Source organism: Hibiscus syriacus, unplaced genomic scaffold, assembly GCF_006381635.1.
Source record: "Hibiscus syriacus cultivar Baekdansim isolate YM2019G1 unplaced genomic scaffold, ASM638163v2 tig00110602_pilon, whole genome shotgun sequence".
NCBI lineage: Eukaryota > Viridiplantae > Streptophyta > Magnoliopsida > Malvales > Malvaceae > Hibiscus > Hibiscus syriacus.
Genome location: NW_024062798.1, coordinates 341280 through 358352, shown reverse-complemented (window position 1 = coordinate 358352; position 17073 = coordinate 341280). Strand labels below are relative to the sequence as shown.

At 36.9% G+C, this 17073-nt stretch overlaps 4 protein-coding genes across 4 annotated transcripts; all 4 read left to right on the top strand.

Annotated features, from left to right (window-relative positions):
- The first annotated feature begins 503 nt into the window (after positions 1–503).
- On the top strand, positions 504–2209 carry LOC120135027 (cytochrome P450 71AU50-like). Its single transcript, XM_039151398.1, has 2 exons — positions 504–1441; positions 1536–2209. Exons 1-2 carry the CDS (start codon positions 566–568, stop codon positions 2145–2147), a joined length of 1488 nt encoding a protein of 495 aa, XP_039007329.1. The 5' UTR covers positions 504–565; the 3' UTR covers positions 2148–2209.
- A 3944-nt stretch (positions 2210–6153) lies between these two features.
- On the top strand, positions 6154–7917 carry LOC120135029 (cytochrome P450 71AU50-like). Its single transcript, XM_039151399.1, has 2 exons — positions 6154–7091; positions 7186–7917. The coding sequence occupies exons 1-2, from the start codon at positions 6216–6218 to the stop codon at positions 7795–7797; spliced, it is 1488 nt and encodes a 495-aa protein (XP_039007330.1). The 5' UTR covers positions 6154–6215; the 3' UTR covers positions 7798–7917.
- A 3709-nt stretch (positions 7918–11626) lies between these two features.
- Positions 11627–12692, top strand: LOC120135136. The gene is made up of 3 exons (XM_039151477.1): positions 11627–12297; positions 12447–12544; positions 12678–12692. Exons 1-3 carry the CDS (start codon positions 11631–11633, stop codon positions 12690–12692), a joined length of 780 nt encoding a protein of 259 aa, XP_039007408.1. The 5' UTR covers positions 11627–11630.
- Positions 12693–13373: 681 nt separating this feature from the next.
- On the top strand, positions 13374–17073 carry LOC120135135. The gene is made up of 5 exons (XM_039151476.1): positions 13374–13512; positions 13766–13925; positions 14138–14344; positions 14550–16247; positions 16472–17073. The coding sequence occupies exons 1-5, from the start codon at positions 13474–13476 to the stop codon at positions 17038–17040; spliced, it is 2673 nt and encodes an 890-aa protein (XP_039007407.1). The 5' UTR covers positions 13374–13473; the 3' UTR covers positions 17041–17073.

Genomic DNA, 17073 nt, shown 5'->3' with positions numbered 1-17073 from the left:
ACAAATTCCAGATTTCACTTGTTTTCTCACCTGTTCCCTTATTTTCTCATCAACTCTTCAACTTTCTCACTAACCAAACAAACCAACATGAATGCACTTGAAAACAGCATAAACTGAAAGATTAAACTATGAAACTAATACGAGGTTTATAAAAATAATATCGGAAAATAGAAGAAATATACTCTAACATTTGAATCTTCATATAGGTTACTACTGATTATTATAAAAATTTTCAGGGAAAAAAAAAAAGAGATGTAACGTATGATTCGTGCAGAGAGTTTTTCTTATGAATTAAGTATTAAACTACAGATCTCCTTTAAGTTATAGTGTAAGTTTCATGCGTTCTACTAACACTCTTGTGGGTACGTACTCATCTTCTACTCTTTTAAATTTTATTTTTAAAAACAATATTAGATATTGTGTACCCTGTACAGCTAGGGTCTACAATTGAAAGGAAAATGAAGAGCAGTTGGACCATTTTGACATTATATATCGACCCCCTTATCACTTCACTCCACATATATTTGTTTGTTTTCGTTGCTTCTCCAAGCTCCTCATTCCCACAATGGAATGGACAAGAACAATTCTTGCAATTGCTGCACTTATCTTCTTCTTCTTCTTTCAAGCCAAAATTAGGTCTAAAAATAAGAGGTTACCACCTGGTCCGAGAGGGCTTCCGATTCTGGGAAGCCTTTTGATGATGGGGACCAAACCATACCAAACTCTTCAACGATTAGCCCTCCGGTATGGCCCCATCATGCACTTACGCCTCGGCTTGATGCCGGTAATCGTCGTCTCGTCCCCGGAAACTGCCGAGCTGTTCCTCAAGACACATGACGCTGTTTTCGCTAGCAGGCCGCCTCTAGAAGCGTCCAAGTATATTAGTTACAATCAACAGAACTTGATATTAGCCCCATACGGTTCGTACTGGCGCAACATCCGCAAGATGTGCACCTTGGAGTTACTCAGTAACCAAAAGATTAGTTCTTTCAGGTCCATGAGGAAACAAGAAGCCGATCTCTTGGTTCATCGGATTCGAGAGGCTGCTGCTGCTGGTGTTGCTGTTGATCTCACTTCTGAAGTCAACACTTTCAGTGCCGATGTCTCCTGTAGAATGGTCATCGGAAAGAAATTTAATCGCGACGGCTTCAGCGAAAGAGGGTTCGAAGCTACCGTCCGAGAGACTATGCAGATGGCATCTGCGTTTAATTTGGCGGATTACATCCCTCAAATTAGGGGACTCGATCTTCAAGGGAAAACAAAGCGCATGAAAGCTATTTCCAAGGATTTTGACCACTTCATTGAGAAGGTACTTGAAGAACATGTTCAATCTAAAGATGAAGACAGAACCAAGGACTTCATAGATGTCATGTTGGGATTCATGGGATCCGAAGAAACCGAGTACCGAGTGGAACGAGACACTATCAAAGCAATCATCTTGGTACTCTTTCATGTCTCGATATATGTCCCTTGTCGAACTCGTCTTTAACGTCTTTCGATCGAAAATTTTGCCATGTTTATCGCGATTCTTGCAGGACATGTTTGTAGCTTCAATGGATACATCGGCGGCTACGATGGATTGGACAATGACGGAACTCATCAGACATCCACATGTGACAAAGAAACTCCAACGAGAACTCGAAGATGTCGTAGGCACGAATCGGGAGGTCGAAGAATCGGATCTGGAGAAATTGGAGTACTTGTACATGGTTATAAAAGAAAGCTTAAGGCTTCATCCAGTAGCGCCATTGATGGTCCATGCAGCTAGGGAAGATTTCACGGTGAACGGCTTTCACATACCGAAAGACGCTCGCATCTTTATAAACGCATGGGCCATAAGTCGGGACCAAAGGCTTTGGACCGATGCGGACAAGTTTCGTCCGGAAAGATTCGTCGGAAGCAACATCGATGTTCGAGGACAAAACTTCGAGCTGATACCATTTGGTTCAGGTCGTAGAATCTGCCCTGGAATGCAGTTGGGTCTCACCATCGTTCGGCTTGTGGTGGCACAATTGGTTCATTGCTTCGATTGGAAACTTCCAAACAATATGCAGCCAACTGAGTTGGACATGACGGAGGAGTTCGGCATCATTTGTCCTAGAGCCGACCATCTTCTAGCCATACCAGCATGGCGCCTAAATACATGACATGTTACTGTCTTTCTAATATAAATCAGGCACTCTTTTCCCCTTATTAGTGTTAGAAGGGGTTTTTAACGAGGCCGGTGTTATTTTCAAAAAAATATATAATATAACTTATTTAGTTCTTGAATTACACATGTTTTAGCATTTGTATACTTTATTTAATTTATAATTCCGTCTCTGTTTACTGGATAAATTACAAATTTCATCACTAGACTCTACTCTCTTTCCTATTTTACTAACATTAAAAGTTTTTAATTTCCTCACTGAACTTAATTCATTGGGGTTTTTTATATTATTAAACTTTACTCTCTCTCCTATTTTTATCACTCCACTGTTAAATAGTTAACGACGTTAAAATACTATTTTAAAAAATATAACCAAAACGACGTCATTTTGCATGTATATAACAACTCATTTTAACGCCGTTAACTATTTAACGGCCGAGTGATCAAAAAGATCCACTGTATTACGTGCAGTGAGAAAATTGAAATGATTTAAAATAAAATGAGTGAAATAGGAGAGAAAATAAAGTTCAGCTACCAAATTTGTATTTTACCCTTGTTTACTTACAACATTAACGAGGAAAAAAATTCTATTGTCTTTCTTTAAATTGACAATCGATGATACGTAAAAACCACATTTATCATATTCAAGAATTTCTTTTAAATCATAAAATTCTACAATAATTCCTAACACACCAAAGTAAGGTGTATAATTTCACTTTCTCTGATTAAATTTTTCCGAAAATGGAGAGTTCACATAATTAAAAAATAATGGGTAGAGTATACAAATGATTCCTCGATCATAGGGTGTTGTTTTGTTGAATCTCCTACTATTAAAAGTTTTAAAATGGTCTGTTGACTATATGATGTTATTTTGTTGAACCCCTTGACAATTAAAAGTTATAAAATGGTCACCCAACCATTCATATGTTTCAAACTCATTCTTTTATGTTTAAAAATTGACAGTCGTCTATTCTAGACATTAACCTATTGATTGAGGTATTGTAAAATTCTAATGATCTCTATTGGCATCGTCGTTGCTTTCAAGAATTGCTCGATGACATAATGTTTCAAGCATTAGCTCAAAGACATAATTAAAACACAGAGACGATCCATTAAATACAACTTAAACAGTTTTGGGATCATATTTTATCGTATCCCAGCCAACAGGTTTATGCCCAGCTAGACGCTCTCCAAATTTTTTAAGAGGAAAGGACGAGTTCGGAACATATAATAGTTAGTCGATCATTTTATAACTTATAATAGTCGAAGAACTTAACAATGTAGTGTCCTATGGTTAGGGGATCAATTTTTAACTTTTAATAGTTGAGATACTCAACAAAGCAGTACCCTATATCGGAGAACCATTTGTGTACTTGACCCAATTTAAATTTGAGTACATTGTATAAACATAACATATGATAAATGAATCTTTTATTAAATTGTAATTAGTTAAGACTAATGTAACCTGCCAGCACTTTTCAGTTTCTTACATATTCATCTTTGACACATGATAGGAAGAACAATTAGCGACAAGTTGTTTTTAATTTCATTAATTAGTAATCAAATAGAATAAATGTTAAAAGTAAACAAAGTAAGTACAACAATAGAAAGAAAACTTTTTCAATAATTCAGAGTGAAGATTAAAACTTGATGTCATGCAAAATGAGTAAAGAACTATTATTCGTTTTGGTGTATCAATGATTATTGAATAACTTTGATATTTAGAATAAATTCTCGAGTATGATGAGTGTTATGTATAACGATGACGACGATCGTCAAATGATTATGGAAAAAAGATTAACGAAGTCAATCTAGAAAAAATGTTTTAAAATTTTGGGTAAATTACGCGTTTAGTATCTAAACTGTTAGTTTTGGTCTATTTTAATACCTAAACTTTCAATTTATTCAAAACCATACCTTACGCTTAGTTTTTGTTTCATTTTAAAATCTCACCGTTAAAAATTTAACGACACTGCATTTTTTTGTAGGAAATTTACATTATTCACTCAACTATCTTCTCACTCCTATTTTGGTATTAAAGTTTAAAATTTTTAAATTATATACTCAACTTCCAAATTGCTCCTATTTTAATCACTCTAATTTATTTTATTAATAAATTTTGTGACATGACATTTTCATTATTATTTTAGTAATATATAATTAAAAATTGAAAGTTAAAGTGAGTGAGTTAGGAGTAATTTAAAAGTTAGGTAATTAAATTAAAAAAATTAAATTTTAGTGACCAAAATAGGAGTGAGGAGATAGTTGAGTCATGAGTGATGCAATTTACCCATATAAAAGTGATGCATACAAATCACCCGTTACGTTTTTAACGGCGAGATTTTAAAACGAAACAAAAACTAAAAGTTAGGTATGATTTTCAAAATATTGAAAGTTTAAGTACTAAAACGAACCAAAACTGATAGTTTAGATACTAAACTTGTGATTTAACCTAAATTTGTTTAGGAAGATGACTTGAACATAATATTTCACCGGTTTTTAATAACTACTGATGATATTTTTTTATAGAAGCAACTAATTTTATTCAAAATAAGAAATATTTCAAATTACAATGAAGATTTATAATCACAATTGTAAACTAAGCACATAATTAGGATAGTTTCTTATAATCATTGAAACAATACTAGCAATTTAAGATCACATAGGAAAGATTAAAAATCTAATCAAGAAACCCGAACAAAGATAGATACAAACATATCTGATCACATCATCAAACGAACCAGAAAAGGGGATCAAACTATTGAAAGACCACTGACAAGCTACAAATCAGACTCGAGCGACTTGAAAAGCTATCTATGAACGAAAATCGGGTATCCAAATCCAATCTAAGGGTCTAAATTAGGGAAGATCAACAATATATCATATAAGCGTCATCTTAATCATTTGCGACGATGTTAAATGAACCCTTAAAAAAAGATAAATGAAAAAAGACCAAACGACCGAAGAAACATGCCTAAAAAAGGTGCCATAAAAACAGATGCAATGTGTCATACATGCAAACCAATTGAAAATAATAATAAAAAAAAGAAAATAGAGGTATGATATAAGAAAAGAAAAATGAGATAAAAACTATCGACGACCGACAAGTAATATTAAAATTGGTGTCACCGTCAATCAACAAAGACCAAAAAGAAAAAAATCTTTCCGATAGTTTACTCAAAATATTTTTACTACAATTAAACGTTTTAATAATTGGACAAATAATTATGTGCACTAGACGTTAACCAATATTATCGATCCATTATTATTAAAATATTGATATATGTACACTATATATTTTATGCATGGGCATGAGTCGGGTCTGGTCGGATTGGATTTTTGACCTATCCGACCTCGACCCGAAAAATTCTACTCTCCACCCGTCACCCGAGCCGAACCCGATTTTGAAGTGTTCCATCCGACCTGACACCGACCTGAAATTTGAACTAAAAACTCGATTTAACCCGACCCGGCCCGATCAATACCAGATTTAACTTATTTTCTTACCCGTTCCCTTATTTTCTCATAAACTCTTCAACTTTCTCACTAACCAAACAAACCAGCCAACCAACATGAATGGACTTAAAAATAAAACAAATTCAAGATTTCACTTATTTTCTCACCTGTTCCCTTATTTTCTCATCAACTCTTCAACTTTCTCACTAACCAAACAAACCAACTTGAAAACAAAATAAACTGAAAGACTAAACTATGAAACTAATACGAGGTTTTTAAAAATAATACAAAAATGATATTTAACGTATGATTCGTGCAGAGAGTTTTTCTTATGAATTAAGTATTAAACTACAGATCTCCTTTAAGTTATAGTGTAAGTTTCATGCGTTCTACTAACACTCTTGTGGGTACGTACTCATCTTCTACTCTTTTAAATTTTATTTTTAAAAACAATATTAGATATTGTGTACCCTGTACAGCTAGGGTCTACAATTGAAAGGAAAATGAAGAGCAGTTGGACCATTTTGACATTATATATCGACCCCCTTATCACTTCACTCCACATATATTTGTTTGTTTTCGTTGCTTCTCCAAGCTCCTCATTCCCACAATGGAATGGACAAGAACAATTCTTGCAATTGCTGCACTTATCTTCTTCTTCTTCTTTCAAGCCAAAATTAGGTCTAAAAATAAGAGGTTACCACCTGGTCCGAGAGGGCTTCCGATTCTGGGAAGCCTTTTGATGATGGGGACCAAACCATACCAAACTCTTCAACGATTAGCCCTCCGGTATGGCCCCATCATGCACTTACGCCTCGGCTTGATGCCGGTAATCGTCGTCTCGTCCCCGGAAACTGCCGAGCTGTTCCTCAAGACACATGACGCTGTTTTCGCTAGCAGGCCGCCTCTAGAAGCGTCCAAGTATATTAGTTACAATCAACAGAACTTGATATTAGCCCCATACGGTTCGTACTGGCGCAACATCCGCAAGATGTGCACCTTGGAGTTACTCAGTAACCAAAAGATTAGTTCTTTCAGGTCCATGAGGAAACAAGAAGCCGATCTCTTGGTTCATCGGATTCGAGAGGCTGCTGCTGCTGGTGTTGCTGTTGATCTCACTTCTGAAGTCAACACTTTCAGTGCCGATGTCTCCTGTAGAATGGTCATCGGAAAGAAATTTAATCGCGACGGCTTCAGCGAAAGAGGGTTCGAAGCTACCGTCCGAGAGACTATGCAGATGGCATCTGCGTTTAATTTGGCGGATTACATCCCTCAAATTAGGGGACTCGATCTTCAAGGGAAAACAAAGCGCATGAAAGCTATTTCCAAGGATTTTGACCACTTCATTGAGAAGGTACTTGAAGAACATGTTCAATCTAAAGATGAAGACAGAACCAAGGACTTCATAGATGTCATGTTGGGATTCATGGGATCCGAAGAAACCGAGTACCGAGTGGAACGAGACACTATCAAAGCAATCATCTTGGTACTCTTTCATGTCTCGATATATGTCCCTTGTCGAACTCGTCTTTAACGTCTTTCGATCGAAAATTTTGCCATGTTTATCGCGATTCTTGCAGGACATGTTTGTAGCTTCAATGGATACATCGGCGGCTACGATGGATTGGACAATGACGGAACTCATCAGACATCCACATGTGACAAAGAAACTCCAACGAGAACTCGAAGATGTCGTAGGCACGAATCGGGAGGTCGAAGAATCGGATCTGGAGAAATTGGAGTACTTGTACATGGTTATAAAAGAAAGCTTAAGGCTTCATCCAGTAGCGCCATTGATGGTCCATGCAGCTAGGGAAGATTTCACGGTGAACGGCTTTCACATACCGAAAGACGCTCGCATCTTTATAAACGCATGGGCCATAAGTCGGGACCAAAGGCTTTGGACCGATGCGGACAAGTTTCGTCCGGAAAGATTCGTCGGAAGCAACATCGATGTTCGAGGACAAAACTTCGAGCTGATACCATTTGGTTCCGGTCGTAGAATCTGCCCTGGAATGCAGTTGGGTCTCACCATCGTTCGGCTTGTGGTGGCACAATTGGTTCATTGCTTCGATTGGAAACTTCCAAACAATATGCAGCCAACTGAGTTGGACATGACGGAGGAGTTCGGCATCATTTGTCCTAGAGCCGATCATCTTCTAGCCATACCAGAATGGCGCCTAAATACATGACATGTTAATGTCTTTCTAGTGTAACTCAGGCACTCTTTTCCCCTAATTAGGATTAGAAGGGGTTTTTAATGAGGCCCTATTATTTAAAAAAATAATAATATAACTCATTTAGTTCTTGAATTATACATGTTTTAGCATTTGTATACTTTATTTTATTTACAATTCCGTCTTTGTTTACCGGATAAATTACAAATTTCATCACTAGACTTTAATCTCTCTCCTATTTTACTCACATTAAAAGTTTTTAATTTCTTCACTGAACTTAATTCATTGGGTTTTTTTATCACTGAACTTTACCCTCTCTCCTATTTTGGTCACTCCGCTTTTAAATAATTAACGACGTTAAAATGCTATTTAAAAAAAATATAACCAAAACGTCGTCATTTTTCATGTATATAACAACTCATTTTAACGCCATTAACTATTTAACGGCCGAGTGACCAAAATGATCCAATGTATTAAGTGCAATAAGAAAATTGAAAAGATTTAAAGTACAATGAGAAAAATAGGAGAGAGAATAAAGTTCAGCTACCAAATATGTATTTTACCCTTGTTTACCTAAAACATTAACGAGGAAAAAAAATCTAAAATCTTTCTTTAAATTGACAATCGATGATACGTAAAAACCACATTTATCATATTCAAGAATTTCTTTTAAATCATAAAATTCTGCAATAATTCCTAACACACCAAAGTAAGGTGTATAATTTCACTTTCTCTGATTAAATCTTTCCGAAAATGGAGAGTTCACATAATTAAAATATAATGGGTAGAGTATACAAATGATTCATCAATCCATTAAATACAACTTAAACAGTTTTGGGATCAGATTTTATCGTATCTCAGCCAACATGTTTATGTCCAGCTAGACGCTCTCCAAATATTTGAAGAGGAAATGACGAGTTTGGAACATATGAATAGTTAGTCGACCATTTTATAACTTATAATAGTCGAGGAACTTAACAATGTAGTATCCTATGGTTAGGGGATCGTTTTTTAACTTTTAATAGTTGGAATACTCAACAAAGCAGTACCCTATATCGGAGAACCATTTGTGTACTTGACCCAATTTAAATTTGAGTGCATTGTATAAACATAACATATGATAAATGAATCTTTTATTAAATTGTAATTAGTTAAGACTAATGCAACCTGCCAGCACTTTTCAGTTTCTTACTTATTCATCTTTGACACATGATAGGAAGAACAATTAGGGACAAGTTGTTTTTAATTTGATTAATTAGTAATCAAATAGAATAAATGTTAAAAGTAAACAAAGTAAGTACAACAAGAGAAAGAAAACTTTTTTCAATAATTCAGAGTGAAGATTAAAACTTGATGTGATACAAAATGAGTAAAGAACTATTATTCGTTTTGGTGTATCCATGATTATTGAATAACTTTGATACTTAGAATAAATTCTCGAGTATGATGAGTGTTATGTATAACGATGACGACGATCGAATGATCGTCAAATGATTATGGATAAAAGATTAATGATGTCAATCTAGAAGAAAAAAAGTTTTAAATTTTTGGGTAAATTACACGTTTAGTATATAAACTATTAGTTTTGGTCCGTTTTAATACCTAAACTTTCAATTTCTTCAAAATCATACCTTACGCTTAGTTTTTGTTTCATTTTAAAATATCGCCGTTAAAAATTTAACAACACTGCATTTTTTATGGGAAATTTACATTATTCACTCAACTATCTTCTCACCCCTATTTTGGTATTAAAGTTTAAATTTTTTTATTTAACTACTCAACTTCCAAATTGCTCCTATTTTAATCACTCTAATTTATTTAATTAATAAATTTTGTGACGTGACATTTTCATTATTATTTTAGTAATATATAATTAAAAATGAAAAAAAAATTAAAAGTTAAAGTGAGTGAGTTAGGAGTAATTTAAAAGTTAAGTAATTAAATTTAAAAAATTTAAATTTTAGTGACCAAAATAGGAGTGAGGAGATAGTTGAGTCATGAGTGATGCAATTTACCCATACGAAGGCGATACATACAAATCACCCGTTACGTTTTTTACGACGAGATACTAAAACGAAACAAAAACTAAATGTTAGGTATGATTTTCAAAATATTAAAAGTTTAAGTACTAAAACGAACCAAAACTGATAGTTTAGATACTAAACTTGTGATTTATCCTAAATTTTTTTTAGGAAGACAAATATAGATACAAACATATCTGATCACATCAGTAAATGAACCAGAAAAGGGGGATCAAGCTATTGAAAGACCACCGGCAAACAACAAATCAGCCTCGAGCGACTTGAAAAGCTATCCATGAACGTAAATCTGGTATCCAAATCCAATCCGAGAGTTTAAAATAGGGAATTTCCTTTTTGAATTGAATGCTGTTTTATACTAGCGTTATCGAGCTAACCGAGTTTGATTATCTTAACACTATAATCTAGTAGTATATGTACAAGCTTCGTTTAGAGAACTCATGTAATCCAGTTTTTATCACTTTATCTATCGACATTGAACAATGATGAAATCTCAAGTTGCCTATTTCGAGTCAAGTTCGAGCTTTATCTTGATTGTATCCGATTCAACTTGATTATTGATGCCTAAATAATTCTTGGTGTTTTTGTTTAGTAATGCTGTTTGCTTATGTGTTTTGGATTAGGTTCTTAAGCCATGCTCTAGTGCGAGGCTTTTCAAAACACCTGGCTCATTCAGCTACAGAAGATTGCTTCCTTATTTGATGGATATCGAACAAGACAGTTCTGGTAAACCCCCTGTTCGTTTTCTCTTTGCTTTTGTTCTCTTTTCATGCAATGGAATGTGTAGTTAAAACTATGACAAACATTCTTGTATTTTGATCTTTACAGGTTCTCAAATAACGGGTCAATTCGAAATTCGGACAATGGTTTTGAAGACAAGCATTCGTTGGCTTCAAATGGTCCGGAAACATTGGCAGACATGACAACTAGCTGCTTCTTGGAGATTCATAACACTGATTCTTGGTAATTCATCGATTTCGGCAGCAGTTGAGCCCTTCTCCTCAAAGGAAAATGAGTCTTCCTTGATGTTGAAAGCTACCATTTTTTGTTCATTTGAATGTCAGCACCTGAATTCCGTGGATTCTACATCCTTTGAAATGGGAGGAAACAGAAAATGCAGTTCACGGCAGAGTGGTGACAATGATGGTGAAGTCTTGGTACAAAAAGACTTGAATGGAGAATGTATGTCGACGGCACCACCTGATTCAGACGTGCCCTCTAAGTGTGTGATCGACTGTAGCAGAGACAACACAGTGGATCATGTTTCACAGGTCATAGATCAAGTTACTCAAAAGTCGACAAACGAGACATTTTGCAGAAACAATGGCCAGGATTCGAATAGAAGTCCAGACCCAAGTCCTAAAGCAAAATGGTAAGTTTCGATCAACATTCCTGTGTTTCCGACTGTGGTAGTTTATATGCAGTGTCTAATTTACCAACTCTATAGGGGCATATTAAAATTAAGGATGAATGTCTGAAGACAAGTTATGCTAATGTTGAAAAGGTTCCAAACCCACACTTGCATCTGAAGTTATCGAAAATTCCGGGTTCATTCAGTTGTAGAAGATTGCTTCCGTATTTGATAAACATAACAAGCCATAACTCCTTGAGTGCTCCCCAACTCTCCAATTCACATAGTTCTATTGTTTTAGGATTAGATCAGAGCCTTGGTATTTCTAACCCTTTTCTTTGATGCTTTAGTATGTGCTTCGGGAAATATTCAGTCACTGAAAGTTGAGAAGAGTTCCAAAGAAAAGCCGCTTTCTCCATTCTTTACCTCAGGCAAAGACACATGCACGGAAACTTTCAATGGCGAAAGTCATCCAGTGGAGCATCATACTGGTGACGACATTAAGCTGCCTGCGGTTGCAGCAATGGCTACGAGTTCATCCAACCATAAACTTACACAGTACCCCTAAACAAGTACCTGAATCCCCAATGATAATGGATTCACGGCAGGAGACCCCACTGCTTGTTAAACCTTCTGCATTGGATACAAGTCGGAAGGAAGAATCTAGGCCTAAAGATGTGGTTGAGTCCCCCGTCATGTCATCAAGCTCTCTTATCAATTCTGGTTTATTGCCAAGAGAAGATGATGCTAAATTGGCTGCTTGTCAATTACCTCTTGAAACTGAAGCGGACTGCATGAAGTCTACCGAGAAATGTGCAAACCATGAAAGGCAAACTGAAGCTGACAGCTTAGTTGAAGCCTCTATAACTCCTGCAATGCAGTCTGCTAGTCTTCAAAAGCAAGTCCTCAAACGAAACCCACGTGGATGCAGAGGTATTAGAACTTGTTTGAACTGTTCTTCGTTCCGGCTTCATGCGGAGAGGTCATTCGAATTCTCAAGAAATCAGATGCAAGATACTGAAGAAATGGCCTTGGATTTAATTAAACAAATATCGTGCCTACGGAATATGTTGGATAAATCTGCTTTCGTTGCCAAAGATCAGACCGTTATTTGCATCGATCAGGTAACAGAAATCTTTATCGCATTTTTAGGAAATGACATCATGTTTAACGATGTTGCAAGTTTATCTTCACTTCATTATTATCCATATACTTGCTATAGACTGTTATCACTACAGAAATTTGTGTTAAATCCGTAACGTTCTCGATTCCGATCAAAGAAGCTTGCAAGAAAGCTTCGGATGCCGAAGAATGTGCCAAAGCCCATCTTAGCGAAATGAACTATCATCTAAACATTCACTGCAGAATTCCAGTAAGTGATTTAAACTTTGCATTCCATAAAAGAGCATCTCTGAACCATCTGCCATTTCTAAATCACTGCATATTAGCATCATCTTATGGTTTCTTGTTTGTCAAGTAATCTCAATTCTATCTTGTTCATGTAGAGTGGACAGCGATGAGCGTCGCCGATTATGTTTAAGAACACGACATTCGTACGATATCGGACTCCTCAAACAAGTAGTTTACTTTGTGATTGCTACTTTGTAGTTAGCTTTGAAGATCATCCCCATTTCATACCAGATTAAACCTATGCTTGTATTAACTTGTTCACCATTTCTCCATGCAAGATAAAAAGTGCAGCATCCTATTTGAATGGGCAGTAAAAATGTGGGTTTTCTTAAAGGTATGACCTTTAAGCGATTGGCTCAATTAGTTGAATCGGTAAGATCATCTAATTGTAATAAAAATATAAATTAAATATGTGATTTTAATTCTAATTTTATATAAGTATTAAATATGTCAATGATGATGATGTGTTTAACCGTATGTTGATCAAAATGAAACCAAAGAAAAAAAATATTTAAGTGATCAAAATGACGAAGGGTGGCTGATAACAAGCGCACGTGGGGTACCAGTTAACGACGTTATTTACACAATTGGTGACCATCACTTTCCGTACATCCCTCTACTGAGTTCATACCGAGTTATGACTTATGACCCACCACCATTGAAACTGACAAACTGCACCATAAAAGTTAAAAAAAATTAATTAAAAGAAGTAAACCCTTTGGCTTTTTTCACACTTTAATTATACAACTTCAGACACACACTTCATTAAAGACTGACAGTCTTCCCTGTCTGGTCTCAGCTATCTTTGTGTAAAAAAAAAAAACAGAAAGAAACTTTGTTTATTTTTCGTCATCTCTTTCCTCTTGTTTATTGTTCTTAGTCCTTTTAGTTATGGACATTCAAACGCCGGAGAAAAATCATTCCTCAGGTCTTTTTTTTCTTATTTTTTTATGTTCATTTTTGGCATTATTTTCTGGGGTGGTTGAAGTTGTTCGGTTTCTCTTCTTCTTTTCATAATCACTCATTTTCCTGGGGAAAAAATAAAACTAATTTCTGGGTTTTCTTGTTCCTGGAAAAAGTTCAACTTCCTCTTTCATTCTGCCTTTATTTTCTTCCATTTTTTGTGTATTTTTAGGGGCGTTTAATGGAATAGCCTTTGATTTTTGCAGCGCGTGAGAGCCATGGAGTTCATTTATGTCACAAATGTGGGTGGCCATTTCCAAACCCTCATCCAAGTGCAAAACAGAGGCGTTCGCACAAGAAGATCTGCGGAACCAGTGAAGGTTACAAGCTATTTAATTCAGCTGAGGAACCTCTTTCAGAAGAGTGTCACAAAACCCCCTGTAAAGTTCCTCTCTTTGCATAATAGTCCCTTTCAAAGTGAAAAGTTTTGATTTTGACACTTGTAAATGGCTTCTTAGGCTGAATTAATGAACCAAATGTGTTGACATTGGTGAATCTGGTTGGTCAAGTTTTGGTTTTGATACATATGTATGGGCTAGTTGGGGACTTTGTTGGACTAATGAACCAAATGTGTTGGTTTTGGTGAATCTAGTTGCTGGAGCTCCTAAAGTCTTGGAAAGCTGTAATTTGGAGAAACATATTGGTGGAGTTGGAGCGATATCCGTCCGATCGGAAGATGAAGTCTTTTCCGATGCACCGATGGAGTTTCAAGAGGGTGGTTTTGGTCTGGGAAGGCAAGCCAGTGTTGCCGGCAATGATCTTACTCCCACTGTTTCTTTCAAAGATTGTGAAGATACCTGTAAGTTTTTATTATTAGACTTGATGATGTAAATCGTTGTCGGTTGATTCGAATTATACGAGTTTAACGAATTTGCTACTGTCCTGCATGAATGCGGGGTTTAGTATGAGAATAAAATGTTTTTGATGCTTCACGTCTTTGGAAAGCATTGTTGTATTTCAAAAATTCATGTTTTTTTATGCTTAACTGTTGGGTCATTGAACAGGTGATGTAATTGCAATCGAAACGGAACCACTAGTGGATGTCCCGGAAGAGAGCCGAAAACTCGGTGATGGCAGTAAGGTGGCAGAATGCTCTGCTAGGCAGGATGTCTCGGAAGAGAGTTGGAAAGTCGGTGGCGGTGATAAGGTGGCCAAATGCTCTCTTAGGCAGGAGACTGATACTGAAGATGGTGAGATATCTGAAACTGTGTCTCTATCTGAAACAAGACCGGATGGAACTTCAGGTACGGTTTTGAGCGATGTAATGGTTCAATTGGAGGAAGAGGTTAGTGACAGGTTGGATTGTAGAACATCCATTAATGAAAATACTGAGCAAGAGGTTGATGGAAACGAAAACGTGGGGATTAATTTAGTAGAGAACATAATGAATGTCGTAGACTCTAACTCTGAGCAAGCATGTGCAACATCCGAGGGGACAGATGATATAACTTCGAATACTCGGTTTGCCGAAAAAATTGTCGAAGATAAAGAGCATGGCGATAAGTTGGCTCTCAACATGGTTACCGATGATCTTTCCCATAAAGCTGAATCTGCAAAAGACATTGATGTTTCTTTGGATACCTCGCAAATACAGATTGATGCAGCACAAGTTACTGTGTCTGATACTTCTTTCGATTCAAATGAGGTCTACGACAAAACGGAAGAAGATAAAACGGTGAAATTGTCTGAATTGGAGACCTTAGCTTCTGAAGAAATCATTGTCAAAGAGAAAGATGAAGATGGAGACCGTGTTTCCCATGAGAAATCCGATACTTTCCCATTGAAGAAGCTGAATGAAGACAACAAAGCAGATACTTCATGTACTCATGTTGCCGAAGATATCTATAAACTCGACCGAAGTGATCCGGCTATTGTTAAAGAAGGGCTTGTTGAGGGGAAAGCTGATATGATTCAGCTCGATAAAGGGTCGGAAGCATTAGTGTCTTTTGTTGGTGCTGATAAAACTGAGAACGAGACAGGCTCAGAAGTCTGCTCTCTTGAAGAAAAGCAGCCTGTATATGTTGAGGCCAGAAAGTTAAATAATGTATATGGCAGTGATGATATGGATGTTCCTGAATCTGCTAGAACTGGGGTAATCGATTTAGCTGAAGTCGACGACACGAGAAGAATTGATGACGAAAATAATGTGAAAAGCACGCCAATATACGATTCTTCTCTGTCCCAAACCAACCCTGCACTGAACTTACTTGAAAATTCCACATCTGAATCCGTTATCCCTCATCATCAATCCATAGTTGTCACAAAGGGAGGTAGTAATGAATATACGATAGCCTTACCGGAGACTGAAGGTCCACACTCAAATAGTGTTTGGAACAGTCCAGGTGACATAAAGGAATCGAAAATAAGCAGGAATAGCAAGGAGCAAGGAGAGTGTGCGGGCAAGGTTATGGCTTCTGTGGCAGAGAACAGCGGAGGAAACGAGTTTGATGAATCTTCTCTGGACCAGTTGAACAAGGAGTCGATACATCCAGATCCCGAGTCTACCACTCAGAATTCTGATGCTGTTAATGATAGTCGTACCGGAGAGTCTAGGGCGGACATTTCGTGGACTAGCACTATAAGTGTGCAAGGGGAGGCCGATAATTGCTCTATTAAACCTCAACTTGGTGCAACCATAGGTGATGTTTCGAAATCAAGTAGCCAAACTGATAGCTTGGATGGTCAGTGGGGATCTGTTTCAGGTATGTTAGATTCTTAAATTAACCGTTCATGGACTTTAGAACTGGTTTGATCCGATGATACCAATGCCAGACACACTTGCATTCGACATTCACACCCGAGTCCGAGTAACATAGGCTGACACTCATTGCATTTTCCCATCATAAATGCTTTATTTTGTCGCATAGAGTGGAAGCAGAGAATTTTGTTCCAGGAACTAAGTTCATTTCTTTTCTTTTTGTGCAAGGTGCAGTTATTTCAACCAGATCAGACAACCTGCCGATAAACAACTTACACCTGTCTTCGGAACCGGAGAAAGCCAACGTAAAGAAACCAACAGTTGCATCAGGAGAACAACTCGATAAAACCGATGAATTCGAGCCACCATCTTTCATGACATTGGTTGAACCCGGAGGTAGCGACCAAACGACCCCCGCCACCACTGTGCCACTGCAAGCAGGCTGGTTTCCTTCTCTCACTCACACAGCAAACGAATCACACGGAAGAAAGAAGAACGAAGAGATCATAGCAAAGGTAACTAACTGGAACGCGAAGCAGCACACACCACTCAAGAGCCTACTAGGCGAAGCCATTAATGAGACGAAGCAGAAGTCCCCGAACTCAAATGTAGCCATGGTTACTAAAGTTAGCTCAATTCTGGGACCTGAATCACCCGATGCCAAACCGACCGGTGTAGAAGCGGCGAAAGAATGGAATTCTCCGGCAAGATATGAAGCTGATATCAAAAAAGAGAAGAGGAAAGTGAAGGGTAGGCCGCTGTGGGCACAGTTTGTGTGCTGTTCGTATGTAAATTAGGATTCATAAATGCTCCACGACTGAATTTTTGGT